The sequence below is a fragment of the Conger conger genome, chromosome 5 (assembly GCF_963514075.1).
Source record: "Conger conger chromosome 5, fConCon1.1, whole genome shotgun sequence".
Classification (NCBI taxonomy): Eukaryota; Metazoa; Chordata; class Actinopteri; order Anguilliformes; family Congridae; genus Conger; species Conger conger.
The window spans coordinates 53,294,065-53,307,114 of NC_083764.1; the positions used below are offsets into that span (position 1 = coordinate 53,294,065).

Consider the following 13,050-nt stretch of genomic DNA (forward strand, 5'->3'; position numbering starts at 1 on the left):
GAATTTTCCGGTTTCCCACGATTCCACTGTCTCGCTGTTCTTACGTACTGCTTTCTCTCCATTTCATGCTTGCAGATAGCACTAATATACTAATCCCAAATAACATAGAATTTGTACAGTACAAATTATATTAACACACTAATATGTTCCTCTAACTAACAAACTAACATTCACTAGTTTTGGGTATTTGTAATTTAATCACGTAACTAACAGACTAACTCTACCTCTACTTCAATATTCCTCTATAACTCCGCCTCCCTGTTCTATCCCTAAATTGCTTGCCTTGATTCAGTGAAATGTTTGTACCTGCTCTCCACTATCTCTACATTCCTTAACTCTGTGCAATTGTCTACTCCCTAGTCCGGCGCCATTTGTATTACATGTGTGTCTGTGAATCCAGTCCCGCATTTTTGTGCCTTCCTTGTCGTTGTATAATTGCCCTTTCATGTGTCTCGCCTGATGTTTATTTGTTAGACCACCCTCACTCCCATGCCCCACCTAGGTTGTCTCATTCCCCTGTGTATTCATACCTGCCCTTCTCAGTTGCACCTTGCTAGTTTGTCATATCCTGCTTTCCAAATCCTGAGCCCTTATTTTCCTTTACTCCAGTTTTAGCCTCCTTGTTCCCGAGCCCTTGCCCTTGTGGCATTCTCTATCGTTGGTTTTTGTTTTCTGGATTCCTGTGTATGAGCCCCTGCCTGATTCTCTGGACTCTTCTCTGGTTTTTGTGGATATCTGTACCTCTGCCTTATTTGGTCTGACTTTTTCATCATCCCAGTGCCTGCTATTGGTTCCTCTGTTCCCCCAGCCATGACACTACTGTTGTTGCTAAAGCAATGGCATCTTAAAATAGTTTATACAGATAGAACCGTGAGTTTTAACGCTTTAAAATGGTATATCCTTGGCCGGTGAGACTTAGGGGGTTAAAAGCCTACATTGCATTTGTTAGATACAAACAAACCATGATGACAGTAGTACACATTGCGATTCAAATTAGCCACTGCCTGGGAAAAGGCATCAGAGGCGTATAAGTCCAGGAAAAGTATATAGTTATTTTAGGTAAATACATAGTTTTCCAGTATTCCCTTTTTCCCTAAAAATATAACATTACCAGGCCATAGCGCATGTCATTGGATCATTTGTGGTCATGTAATGGTTCAACATTTCATGGGTATAAAGATGTAATGGCGCAGAATTCAGATAAGTGTCTCTTCAGTGATCAGTTAAAGCAAAAAAAAAAAGTTGTAGGACCACAATATAGTGCTGTTGGGCGGTAGCAGGCTGTTGTAACTGCCAGACCCAGGTGGAATTTAGACCAGTACTGTGCAGATTAGTTTTAGCCAATAATTACGGAGCCCTTGACCTTGTATATTGACCTTGATGTAAGAGGTCAAATGGGTGTATGGTGGCCCTGCTCACCACTGTCGAAAACGAAATAACTTTTGCAAGCAGAAAAGGAAACGGGCAAAGCAGTAGTTGTGCTTTGAGAATAGTTTTGCACACTTGTTCAGATTATGTGCATGTTAAAAGTGTGGATTTCTCCTCGACCGTCAAAGTCAACAACATTCCACTCAAAGATGGGCTTTTTTTGTTTTGTTTTAGCGTTTGTCTTTAAAGTAATGCCTCGGACACTCCTGTTTAAGTAAGCTCATGTACGCAGAAAAAGTGTGAAACATACCATCCTGAACTCTGCCCGCATACCAAAAAAACTTCATAGAGGTTTCACCATTCAAACTGCGTTGCACAGTGTTGTGTGCCTTTATACACGCCTGACACAAGAAGCAAGAGCATTAAGTGTCTGCATTCTTTCTAAGTCGGAATAAAATAAAATGGTCCGTTATTAAGCATTTTAGTCAGTTTTGCATTTTTCCAAGGGTTAATCGACTTGCAGTGCCCTCCAAATATGTGTCAACGGTAGAATGATTTTTTTTATTTTTCAGCCATTTGAATTGGGGAACAAAATGAATACGAGACAAAAGTAAAGAAATTGCTCTTTTTGTGTCCCCCCATTGTCAGCTTTGGAAAAGTAAGTTGTCGGATTCCCTTTGTATAGACTGTTGATTCCAAACTGTTTTCATCAGTGGATATTGCATTTTCATCTTACTATGGCTGAAAAACATCTAATCTGGTTGGGGAGGGCAGCAGTAAAAATATCACAAGCGACTGTACGCAGAAGGCTTTGAGAGTAGAATTGCATGTATAGTATAGAGGCAAGATGTGAACCTCTTATCAGCATCCCACCTCAACTGTGCAATATGGAGGAGGTAGTATCATGGCTTTGGCATGAATGGCTGCTTCTAGAACAGGTTCAATCATCTTTATCGGAGATGTAATGGTGGAGGGCAGCAATAGGAATTATTTGAAAGTGTATAGACAGATTTTGTCTCCCCATGTACAAGAAATGTGTCTGACGTTTCATCCTTCAACAAGACAATGACAAAAAACACACAGCTTATGCAACCAAAGCATTCACCAGTGGGAAAGATGGGAAACTTTTGGACTGGTCAAGTCAGTCATCTGAATTAAATCCAACTAAGCATGCATTTCATATCACTTAGAACTGTAAGGGCAATTTTTTAAAAAAGAGTCAAACATGGAATGGTTGCAAACTTGTCAGAAAGAAGACACATGCGCAGGTTGTCCCCAGGGATGGCGAGGATGAGGAAGGCCATAACGAACCCAAGGATCACTGTTTAAGAATAGCAGAGATTGGTTGCATCTTGCGGTCGGCAAGTCTCAAAAAGCCATAAAATTATATCAATGATTGTAAAAAGTTTTGCATGGAGGAATGTTCAAAAATCCCTCCAAGGTACTCTAACCTTATCGCGAATTATCGGAAAATACTCATAGCTGTCATCTTTGCCAGGGTTGTTTGCGAAAAAATAATAAACCATGGGAGCCAATTATTGTGAATTTTATTATTCTTTTTTTTTATGTATGACTAAATGTATGATTAATTCCATTGAATCTTTAATAAAGCACACTTTACACATGTTGAAAGAAAGGCTTATGTCAATAACTATTGTTTTTAGTTTACAAATATTGTGTTTAGTGCACAGTGCGTTTTTCTCAAATGCGCCAATAATTATGGACAGTTATTTTCTGTAGGAGAGGTTTGACAGCGCCATAAGCACGTGTTACGAGACAAAGAAAGACCCTGCTCAGGACTAGGGGTCGTAAAGTGAAAGTGGGGTTACCGAATACTTGTTCGCGCGTTCTAAAGCAAAGAAAACGCGGTTTCAGAGATATTGGAGCCTATTGCTATGAATGATTTGGTGATGATTTGATGCTGGCTACTGGTAAGTTTGAATTTTAATGAATGGAAAATATAATATATATTATTTTTTTGCACATAGGACACGATGCATGTACACCCCTTAGGGTAGGTCTATATGCTACATATTCCTGGTAATACGTGTAGCCTACATTTTGAAATGTAGCTTCCTATATCAACGAGATTAAATAGTCTGTATATTTGAAATGTGGCCGGTATATTTTTCTACAGATCTTATATTTACCTTATTTCTTATGTTGTTTTAAGGAGGTAGAATGGAATATATAAAGTACCAATTGTAGGTGTCACATGGTCTGTATTTCAAAACTGTCGCTGTAGGACACGAGATTTAACGTAGAGTTTATAGCTAGTTTGATAATAGTTACTTCCTGTCAATATCTTTCTGCAGTTAAAAGAATGACCACTCAATACCAAGCTTTCAAAACGTCAAGAAGAATCTGTGTTGAAACGATGCTTCTTTGTGTAATAGGTAAAATACATTTTAATCCTCTGTTTTGAGTATAATTCTGTATAATAAAGTTAAGACTTGTAAAATAATGTTTATGCATGACTGAAGTTCAGTCTCTAGACTGAATGGAGCACTCAGAGGTGAACTAATTCTGACCGTTTTTTGCTAATTACCCTGAAATATAAAGACAAATGTTGGAAAGGAGTGGTTCCTTTTTTATCAAGCACTTACAGAAACACTTACAGAAAATAATTCTGATACAGTTGTGGTAGGTTTCATATTCACAATATTGAATCATTGAATAGATATTATTTGAAAGACTGAAATGTTTTCCTTATTTGAGTGTTAGCGATTGTTTCCCGGGAATCTCACGACAAGCCTTTCATCAAATAATCATGGGACTTGCTTAATTGGATTAGCATGAAGTACATTATATATATATATATATATATATATATATATATATATATATATATATATATATATATACAGTGGTGTGAAAAAGTGTTTGCCCCCTTCCTGATTTCTTTTTTTGTTTGTCACACTTAAATGTTTCAGATCATCAAACAAATTTAAATATTAGTCAAAGACAACACAAGTAAACACAAAATGCAGTTTTTGAATGAAGGTTTTTATTATTAAGGGAGAAAAAAAATCCAAACCTACATGGCCCTGTGTGAAAAAGTGATTGCCCCCCCTGTTAAAACGTAACTTAACTGTGGTTTATCAAACCTGAGTTCAATTTCTGTAGCCACACCCAGGCCTGATTACTGCCACACCTGTTCTCAATCAAGAAATCACTTAAATAGGACCTGCCTGACAAAGTGAAGTAGACCAAATGATCCTCAAAATCTAGACATCATGCCGAGATCTAAAGAAATTCAGGAACAAATGAGAAAGAAAGTAATTGAGATCTATCAGTCGGGAAAAAGTTATAAAGCCATTTCTAAAGCTTTGGGACTCCCGTGAACCAAGGTGAGAGCCATTATCCACAAATGGCGAAACCATGGAACAGTGGTGAACCTTCCCAGGAGTGGCCGGCCGACCAAAATTACCCCAAGAGCGCAGCAACGACTCATCCAAGAGGTCACAAAAGACCCACAAGAACATCCAAAGAACTGCAGGCCTCACTTGCCTCAGTTAAGGTCAGTGTTCATGACTCCACCATAAGAAAGAGACTGGGCAAAAATGGAGTTCCAAGACGAAAACCACTGCTGAGCAAAAAGAACATTAAGGTTTGTCTCAATTTTGCCAGAAAACATCTTGATGTTCCCCAAGACTTTTGGGAAAATACTCTGTGGTCTGACGAGACAAAAGTTGAACTTTTTGGAAGGTGTGTGTCCCATTACATCTGGTGTAAAAGTAACACCGCATTTTAGAAAAAGAACATCATACCAACAGTAAAATATGGTGGAGGTAGTGTGATGGTCTGGGGCTGTTTTGCTGCTTCAGGACCTGGAAGACTTGCTGTGATAAATGGAACCATGAATTCTGCTGTCTACCAAAAAATCCTGAAGGAGAATGTCCGGCTATCTGTTCGTGACCTCAAGCTGAAACGAACTTGGGTTCTGCAGCAGGACAATGATCCAAAACACACCAGCAAGTCCACCTCTGAATGGCTGAAGAAAAACAAAATGAAGACTTTGGAGAGGCCTAGTCAAAGTCCTGACCTGAATCCTATTGAGATGCTGTGGCATGACCTTAAAAAGGCGGTTCATGCTCGAAAACCCTCCAATGTGGCTGAATTACAACAATTCTGCAAAGATGAGTGGGCCAAAATTCCACCACAGAGCTGTAAGAGACTCATTGCAAGTTATCGCAAACGCTTGATTGCAGTTGTTGCTGCTAAGGGTGGCCCAACCAGTTATTAGGTTTAGGGGGCAATCACTTTTTCACACAGGGCCATGTAGGTTTGGATTTTTTTTCTCCCTTAATAACAAAAACCTTAATTTAAAAACTGCATTTTGTGTTTACTTGTGTTGTCTTTGACTAATATTTAAATTTGTTTGATCTGAAACATTTAAGTGTGACAAACATGCAAAAAAAATAAGAAATCAGGAAGGGGGCAAACACTTTTTCACACCACTATATATATATATATATATATATATATATATATATATATATATATGTGTGTGTGTGTGTGTGTGTGTGTGTGTGTGTGTGTGTGTGTGTGTGTGTATATTTCATTTTAAGGTGCCAAATGAATCATACATCCACCCACTTTCCTAACCTTCTGTGATGTGAATAACCTCTCTCTGGTAACCCCATCTTTGTGTGTTATAATGTGACAACTCCATCTCCATGATACAGTGTGAATAATTCTCCTCTCTTTTACAGTGTGCCAGTGCAGGTGGTGTGAGGGGGTGGTAGAGAGACGGGCCACCATCAGAGTGAAAGTGGGAGACGGCTCTCTTTTCCTGTCTCGCCTGAATCCAACCAAAGCTACAATGTTGACCTATTTTTTAAGACAATTAGAATAGTTTTCTGGAGTCCTCACACATTATTTCAAGTTCATGAACAATATAAGGGAAGGATCACTGTTGTCAATGACTCAATGTGGCTGAACAAACCAAACCTATCAGATTCTGGCTTGTATCGAGTTAAAATTGAATATATATCAGGGCATTTTAGGGCACCAGAGAACACATACTTTCACCTGCAGTTTTTTGGTAAGTTGGCACAAAGCAGATTTCACATTATCTAAATGTTTTTCCACCTTTTACACACCATCATTTGTCATTCATATTAAGTATTGTATTATATTATTATAGGGAATACATAATGACAGCAATAATTCACTTGTAATTACACGGACTGGCTGTACACGTGGCATATGTTGCCATTGAAAGTTGGCAAAAAACAAAAAACAAAAAAACTACGCAAAGTGGTATGTATTCTTGCCGACCTGTGAAGTGCGCCCCCCCTCCTCCATTTTAAGTTACTTACATTTATCCTCAGGCGTTCAGATTCCTTTGTACTATGCTCATTAAAATAATGAAAAAATAAAAATAAAATAAAAAAGTTGGGCAAACATTTGTCAACTAGACTGTTAACCCTTGTGTGGTCTTAAGGGTCAAAAATGACCCGCCACTATGTTTAAAAGCAGAGGAAACCCCCAAAATGACATTTTTTCAACTTGAAATTTGACAGGTTGTTTCTTCATGCAAAATAGACTTGGGGTTTAAAATTTTATTAAACTGCTTTATTTTAGGGGTTTAGTGAAGGCGGGTCATTTTTGACCCTTCAGACAAGGGGAGTATACAGAATGTTAAGACTACACAAGGGTTAATACTTCCACAGAATTATTTTCTGGTATTTGGGGTACACATTAATGCTTGGCATTACCAAATAATGGAAGTTGAAATGTCCCAAGTGAATGTCCCATGAATGTGAAATGGCCCAAGCCTCTGGATATTTAAATGTTTACTTTGTGTTCAATATGAGAATGGAGTGAAGTTAAAATTGTGATTACTTTTCCTGTAGAGCCTGTATCTAAACCCAACATCACAGCAGAGTGCCTGGGGAATAATGTCAGTCTCAGCTGCTTCAGTCAGGGGACTGAAATTACTTATAGCTGGGAAACTCTGCCCCCCAGTGGTAATGACAGCTATGTGCAGCTGGGCCAAACTATTCACCTCCAGCTACACCCCCACCCTCCCTCCACAACATACACGTGCACCGCCCATAACCCTGTCAGCAAAGCCTCCAGTGATTCTACTGATCTGGAAAAGTGCTTCACCTCAGGATCACAAGGTGAGCCCAATATACTGTATGAGAAAATGTACCCACTGTAGCAGTGGCAGCTGTGTGCACATTGGCCTAATGATGGAACAACAGTGGCTGCCTCCCGCTCTGTCATTTCTGCATAGTATCACTGTCCCAGTTTTGAAATGGGAAATTGCTACACAATCGCTGAAACATTAGGTGATTGTAATCTGCAGTAATTACAGGTTAAATATCAATCCACTATAAGATCCGCACAGCCTTTGGGCCCTTGAGCAAGGCCCTTAACCCTGCAACTGGTTCGGTGAATATGACACATTGTAATATATATTGCAGGAAGATGGATTCCAGCCTTGTGTGCATCATCTATTTTCATTGTCTTCGGAGCACTAGTACTGCTGTACATGAGGAAAAGGCAAACACAATATGAAAGGGAACCAATTCAAGGTAAGCAACTTTGATAAGTGGAATCAATTGTATACAGTTAGCTGAAACAAGTAAAGATGTAAGTAAATACCCTAACTTATTAAATGCTTCTTTTTCAGAGGCAGTCATGGAGAACGAGCCACCATCTGCAATGCCTTCTATTGATCCAATATATGTGAGCAGGTCCTGTTCAGATCATCTCACTAACAAATGACGGACCCTATGCAGAGACTGAAAATACAAGCATTAGAAAAGGCAGTGAGCGTGATAAGCAATACCATGCTATAAAGAGAAGATCTGTCTCTTTGGTGAACAATGAGGCTTTCTCCCTGTGGCATATCTCTTGTGACTTGTATTGGTTTTTTGATAGATTGGTGGTAATTGCATGTTCTGTTATTTGTATTTTGTATGATGCTCAAATGTTTTTTCTTGAAGCATACAACATAGTTATAGACTAAATTATATTGTGTAAAGCTGTCTGTATGTGCACTGAATGGTTTGTACAGTAAGTTTATACATTTTTTACATTTTTTAATTTAAAAAAAAGTTTTTTACATTTTTACCAACCTTGTTTTCGCTTCTGTATTCAAAAATCAGTGACTCGCGACTCAGTTCACATACGTGTTTTTCAAGGTTTAATTGTCTTCGGTCAGGTGCAAACAAGAATCGTCTGTGTGTGGGCGGCCTTCCAGGTCAGATGGAAAATGTTGTGGTCATTCATACCAAACACTAGTATATCTGAAGATGTTTGTAGGTTCAGTAGTGATTGCAACCCTGTGCATAAACAGAATTGCATGCCTGTGTATACACAATGCAAACACCCACACAAACCTATTACACTGTATGATCAGACGAACAGTGTGTGTGTGTGTGTGTAAGGGAAGGGGGGGGGGGGGGGTGTCCGATTGATCTCTCACATGACATCCGTTGTAAGCCTTCATAGCCATTGCTCAAACATAATTATATACTGCACAGCAGTGCTCTACCTACAGTACACTGTTAAATGAACCAGTTAACAAACATGTTCTTGTTAGTTCAACAACAGCTTTGGAGCTGTCATGAGGTTAGTGCCCAGATTATTTAATAAAACACCATTAACAATAAATGCAGTGCTTAAACAAGTGTATAAACAGTGCATAATTTAGATTATGTTTTGACTTGAATTCAAACAAATTGTACTATATATCTTCCATGTTGTTCTAATAATAGAGGGATATAAAAATTGTGAAATCTTAATATTTTGTGCTTACTTGATAGGTCAGAGGGTACAAATATTAATTATGGACTGTGTCTGAGTTAATTGCAGGTAGTTCTTTGTGTTGTATAAGTAGGGGGGAGCAGGGTAAATTGTCACATGGGTAAGTTGTCACAATGTTTCTCCAAAACAAGAGGCACTACCTCAAAAATTAAATAGCCATTTTGTATGAGTTTTTTTCAAAAGTAAAAAAACAAAAAAGGCATGTAATATATAATGTCTTATGGAATAAAACATTCTTCTGCAAGAAAGTTCAAAATTTAGTTTTTTTTAGAACAACGCATATTTTGATACTTTAGTTGCAGTCCTATGTTAAGCTCACGTTGAGATTTAACTGCAATTGGCACACATTGATTTTTGAGAGCAAAGGGTGACCATCCCCAATATTAGTATAGTGTTCCTAATGAAGTTAACAAAAAGGTACACTTTGCCATTTGGATATTTTCTTGACACCCTACAATTCATTTTTGTTCCCTGTGGGAGATATGAGTCTCGGGTCTTAATCTCAAGAACCACTTTATACTATGCTGAAACCTACAATGGACCTTCAATAAAAATGAAGTCAATTATATGTTTGCCAATATTTTCACTACAACATGGTTTTCTCATCCTAGACACTTGTATTATTTTAAAAAATGAACTTTTCTTTCCTACCAGGTCGCAGGAATATACACTCAGTGAGCACTTTATCAGGTATTTATTAGACTTATTTGTCTTCTGCTGTGTTAGCCTATCCACTTACAGGTTTGTATTGTGCATTCAGATATGCGCTTTTGCATTCCACTGTTGTAGTGAGTAGTTATTTGCTTTACTGTCACCTTCCTGTCAGCTTTGACCAGTCTGGGCCTTCTCCTCTGACCGCAATCATTAACAACGCGTTTCTGCTCACAGTATATGCCATACATACAGTAAAGCATTGGCAAGAAACAGAGATGGTGTCATCCCTAAACCTACAATGAGTAGGCTCAAAGTAGTAGGCTGCTGTAAATGTACTTTAAAACATAATGTTACATATAGCAAATGTTGGGCTAGAAAATGTTAATGAAATGTTATCTTACGTGTTTTTGGATTAGCTGAACCAGGGTGCAGTTGTGCCCTCAGTCTGTGGTAGAAGATAGTCAGTGAATCTGCTGTCCTGACTGCAGGGGAGAGCTCATTCCAGCACTGGGGGCCAAAGTAAAGATGAGATGTGACAGAGAGGAGGGACCCTTTCGGAAAGGGAATGAAAACTAACAGAAGAGGCAGAGTGGAGCGGTCTGGCAGGAGTGTAAGGGTTCATATTTGATTATACAGTTCCACTTTTCTACGCTTTCAGCTAAGATGAGAGATGTATGTTTTACTTAGGCTACAACTGATAACCTGTGGCTAGTTATGTGAGTACACTTTGGCAGATTAGAGAGAAGACAGGCAGCATTTTGCATGAGCTGGTCTCACTTACGACACATGCAGTGAGACCAGGCAAAAAAGAGATCCATCAAGAATAAAGATATTTTAACCATAAAGAGCAATACTTGCCATGGTTGTGATATTATTTTATTGAATTAATAACCAGAATTTCTGACATTAAGAAGTGACTATGCCTGTTTACAATTCTAAATTCTAAAAGTAACGTGTCAGTTTTGAGCTCAGCTGTGAAATAGAAAGGATTAAACAAACGTAAATGTGTCTGTAGAAATGGGAGGGGGATAAATGTGACGTCTCTTTCCTGAGTTTTGGGGTCCAATTTAAACATTCCTGTAAGACACACAAGGACCCATTCAGCCCTGCATGCAAAATAAGAGATTTCCTTTACCTCTCAAAGGCAGCATAACAGGTACAGGCAATGATACAGTATTAAGCCACTTGTTTCAAAATGTATAATCTAAGTTTATTGGAGATCATATTAAGATATTTTATCCGAGTGAAATTAGTCTAATTGACGCATATAATGGCTTGCAGTTTGATCATGTTATGAGCATCATGTTATACATTTTTCTCTTTTTCGAAGGATGAAGTGGTCTGTATTCTTTGGAATGATCTGTGGGTGCATCGTTCTCAATCAGTTTAGCAGTAAGTAAATGAATACTTCTGTACTCTTACCAAAGTTGTTTTCTTTTTTTCTGAATTTATGTAGTAAAACAACTAATTTGAAAGAATGCCCTTAATTTTTTCAGCATTTTCACTTTTCTTAGCATGTATCCTGGAGTAAAAATAAGCATACTAAGAAGGAGAAAAAATATATATATATTGTGCATGTGTATTTAGAAAATATAAAAAAATGAGTAGATTACATATTTTGTGTTGACATTGGTATTCAACCCATTGTATTTTTCATAAAAGTTGTGAATGCAGTGTGGCATAATATGTGAAGGAATGTATTTTGATGAATTTTTGACAATCCCCTGGGAGAACCTCAATTTACATTACCTGAATCATTCCTTTGTGGAAGGGGTCCCCGAATGTAAATATCTCCTCTCTTTCATTTTCCAGATGCCAGAGTCATTCCTGAAGGAGGTACTGTAACAAGCTTCAATACCTTCATTGTTTTCATAAACTAACTTGAAACAGACTCTAGCCTCCCATTTCATAAGGCAATTTTAAACTCTTCTAATACACTGCATGGGGCAACAGGATGACCAAGATTGCCATTGTATTGTACTGTAAAGTGGTGGGAACTGAGGATGAGAATTGTCTGTCAATGTCACAAATTCCATTGAGAACATTTGGGACAGAAACTATATGAGCAGAACCCTGGACACCAGCTCTAGTGTGATCTCATCACTGCTTTGAGATGTGCTGCAATAGGAACACCCACAGACTTTGACTGACCAAGGTTTTAGGCTGATATTAGGTTAAAGATGATAAATATTACATTTTAAATCATTAAAAGTAAAATGTTTCATTGTTGTCATATCATAATTATTTACAATGTTTTGCTGTTCAGGACGGTAATTCATTTAGATTGTTTAATGGAATTTGTGCAATATTTTATATATGTATTCATGAATGCAATTCTTATACATACATCCAGTAAAATATTGTACTAAATATATATGAGTAATCAGTGTATTTTAAGATTCAGTGACTGTATTATTGTTACCCCAGTTCCATATGATGAGCCACCAAATGTGCCCTACTGGCCCTACTCTACCACGGACTTCTGGAGATACGTGGAATACTTCCGCAGCATCGGGGCCTACAACCACATCAACGAAATGGCTAGGGCCTTTTTCGCCCATCAACACCTTGGAGACACACTGGGCTATGAAGTTGCTGGGGGGCATGAACATTAAAAATAATATGTTGAGGAACAATGGTGTCCAATAAGCTTTAGAGATGCTATCCAGCCAGCAGCTGATGTGGTCATAAAACATTAAAGGTCCAATTCAATCAAAAGCTCTAAATAAGTAGTTGGAAGGAACCCAATAAACCAATAATCTCCAGTGTACACCACTGATGCCAACCTTGTTTTAAATCACATAGGTGAATGAAGTAATCCAAATAATCTTAAAATAATATTATATAGTATTTCTTAACGTGAACCTATAGCAGTTGAGTTCACAATTTTATAATGACCCATTGTACTTTAGAATTATCTACAATTAATCTCAGTTTGTGGGTTAATATTTACAAGCTATTGACAAATGTAAAGCATGTCATGTAAGGAAATGGAAAATACCAATAAATGGAAATAATCTGCATACTGTTTTTATTTGCTGGTTGATTTTCATAAGCTAAACTAAAATATATGAAAATACTCAGGACAACCTTACGTAAACATAATAGTGCCAATGTATTCATAGTACACCTAATTTTCACGAAGTAATTGAAGAGGTAGAAGCCGGTATCTTGGACTAGCATTCGCCTTTGCAGAACACGACTGATAAAAATTTTGATTTTGATTACATATCTTCACCTAAA

At 37.8% G+C, this 13,050-nt stretch overlaps 1 protein-coding gene across 4 annotated transcripts; it reads left to right on the top strand.

Moving 5' to 3' along the window:
- Positions 1-441: 441 nt before the first annotated feature.
- Positions 442-12,700, top strand: LOC133129130 (otospiralin-like). 4 transcript variants are annotated; one of them, XM_061242981.1, is made up of 10 exons: positions 442-3,299; positions 3,684-3,764; positions 6,084-7,499; positions 7,806-7,916; positions 8,015-8,070; positions 9,808-9,843; positions 10,296-10,417; positions 11,138-11,199; positions 11,620-11,643; positions 12,235-12,700. In XM_061242981.1, the coding sequence occupies exons 8-10, from the start codon at positions 11,139-11,141 to the stop codon at positions 12,420-12,422; spliced, it is 273 nt and encodes a 90-aa protein (XP_061098965.1). In that variant the 5' UTR covers positions 442-3,299; positions 3,684-3,764; positions 6,084-7,499; positions 7,806-7,916; positions 8,015-8,070; positions 9,808-9,843; positions 10,296-10,417; position 11,138; the 3' UTR covers positions 12,423-12,700. The 4 variants fall into 4 exon arrangements, with proteins under 4 accessions (XP_061098965.1, XP_061098964.1, XP_061098966.1 ...); XM_061242980.1 differs by lacking the exons at positions 10,296-10,417; positions 11,138-11,199; positions 11,620-11,643; positions 12,235-12,700 and having other exon boundaries at positions 6,084-6,415; positions 7,230-7,499; positions 9,808-9,948; XM_061242982.1 differs by lacking the exons at positions 9,808-9,843; positions 10,296-10,417; positions 11,138-11,199; positions 11,620-11,643; positions 12,235-12,700 and having other exon boundaries at positions 442-3,764; positions 6,084-6,415; positions 7,230-7,499; positions 8,015-8,747.
- The last annotated feature ends 350 nt before the right edge of the window (positions 12,701-13,050 follow it).

Bases quoted from the DNA above. Each gene is read 5' to 3' on its own strand.
- LOC133129130 (XM_061242982.1), top strand. From the start codon at position 6,301: ATGTGGCTGAACAAACCAAACCTATCAGATTCTGGCTTGTATCGAGTT. The intron at 6,416-7,229 runs GTAAGTTGGCAC...CTTTTCCTGTAG, and splicing joins CTTTCACCTGCAGTTTTTTG to AGCCTGTATCTAAACCCAAC. The intron at 7,917-8,014 runs GTAAGCAACTTT...CTTCTTTTTCAG, and splicing joins TGAAAGGGAACCAATTCAAG to AGGCAGTCATGGAGAACGAG.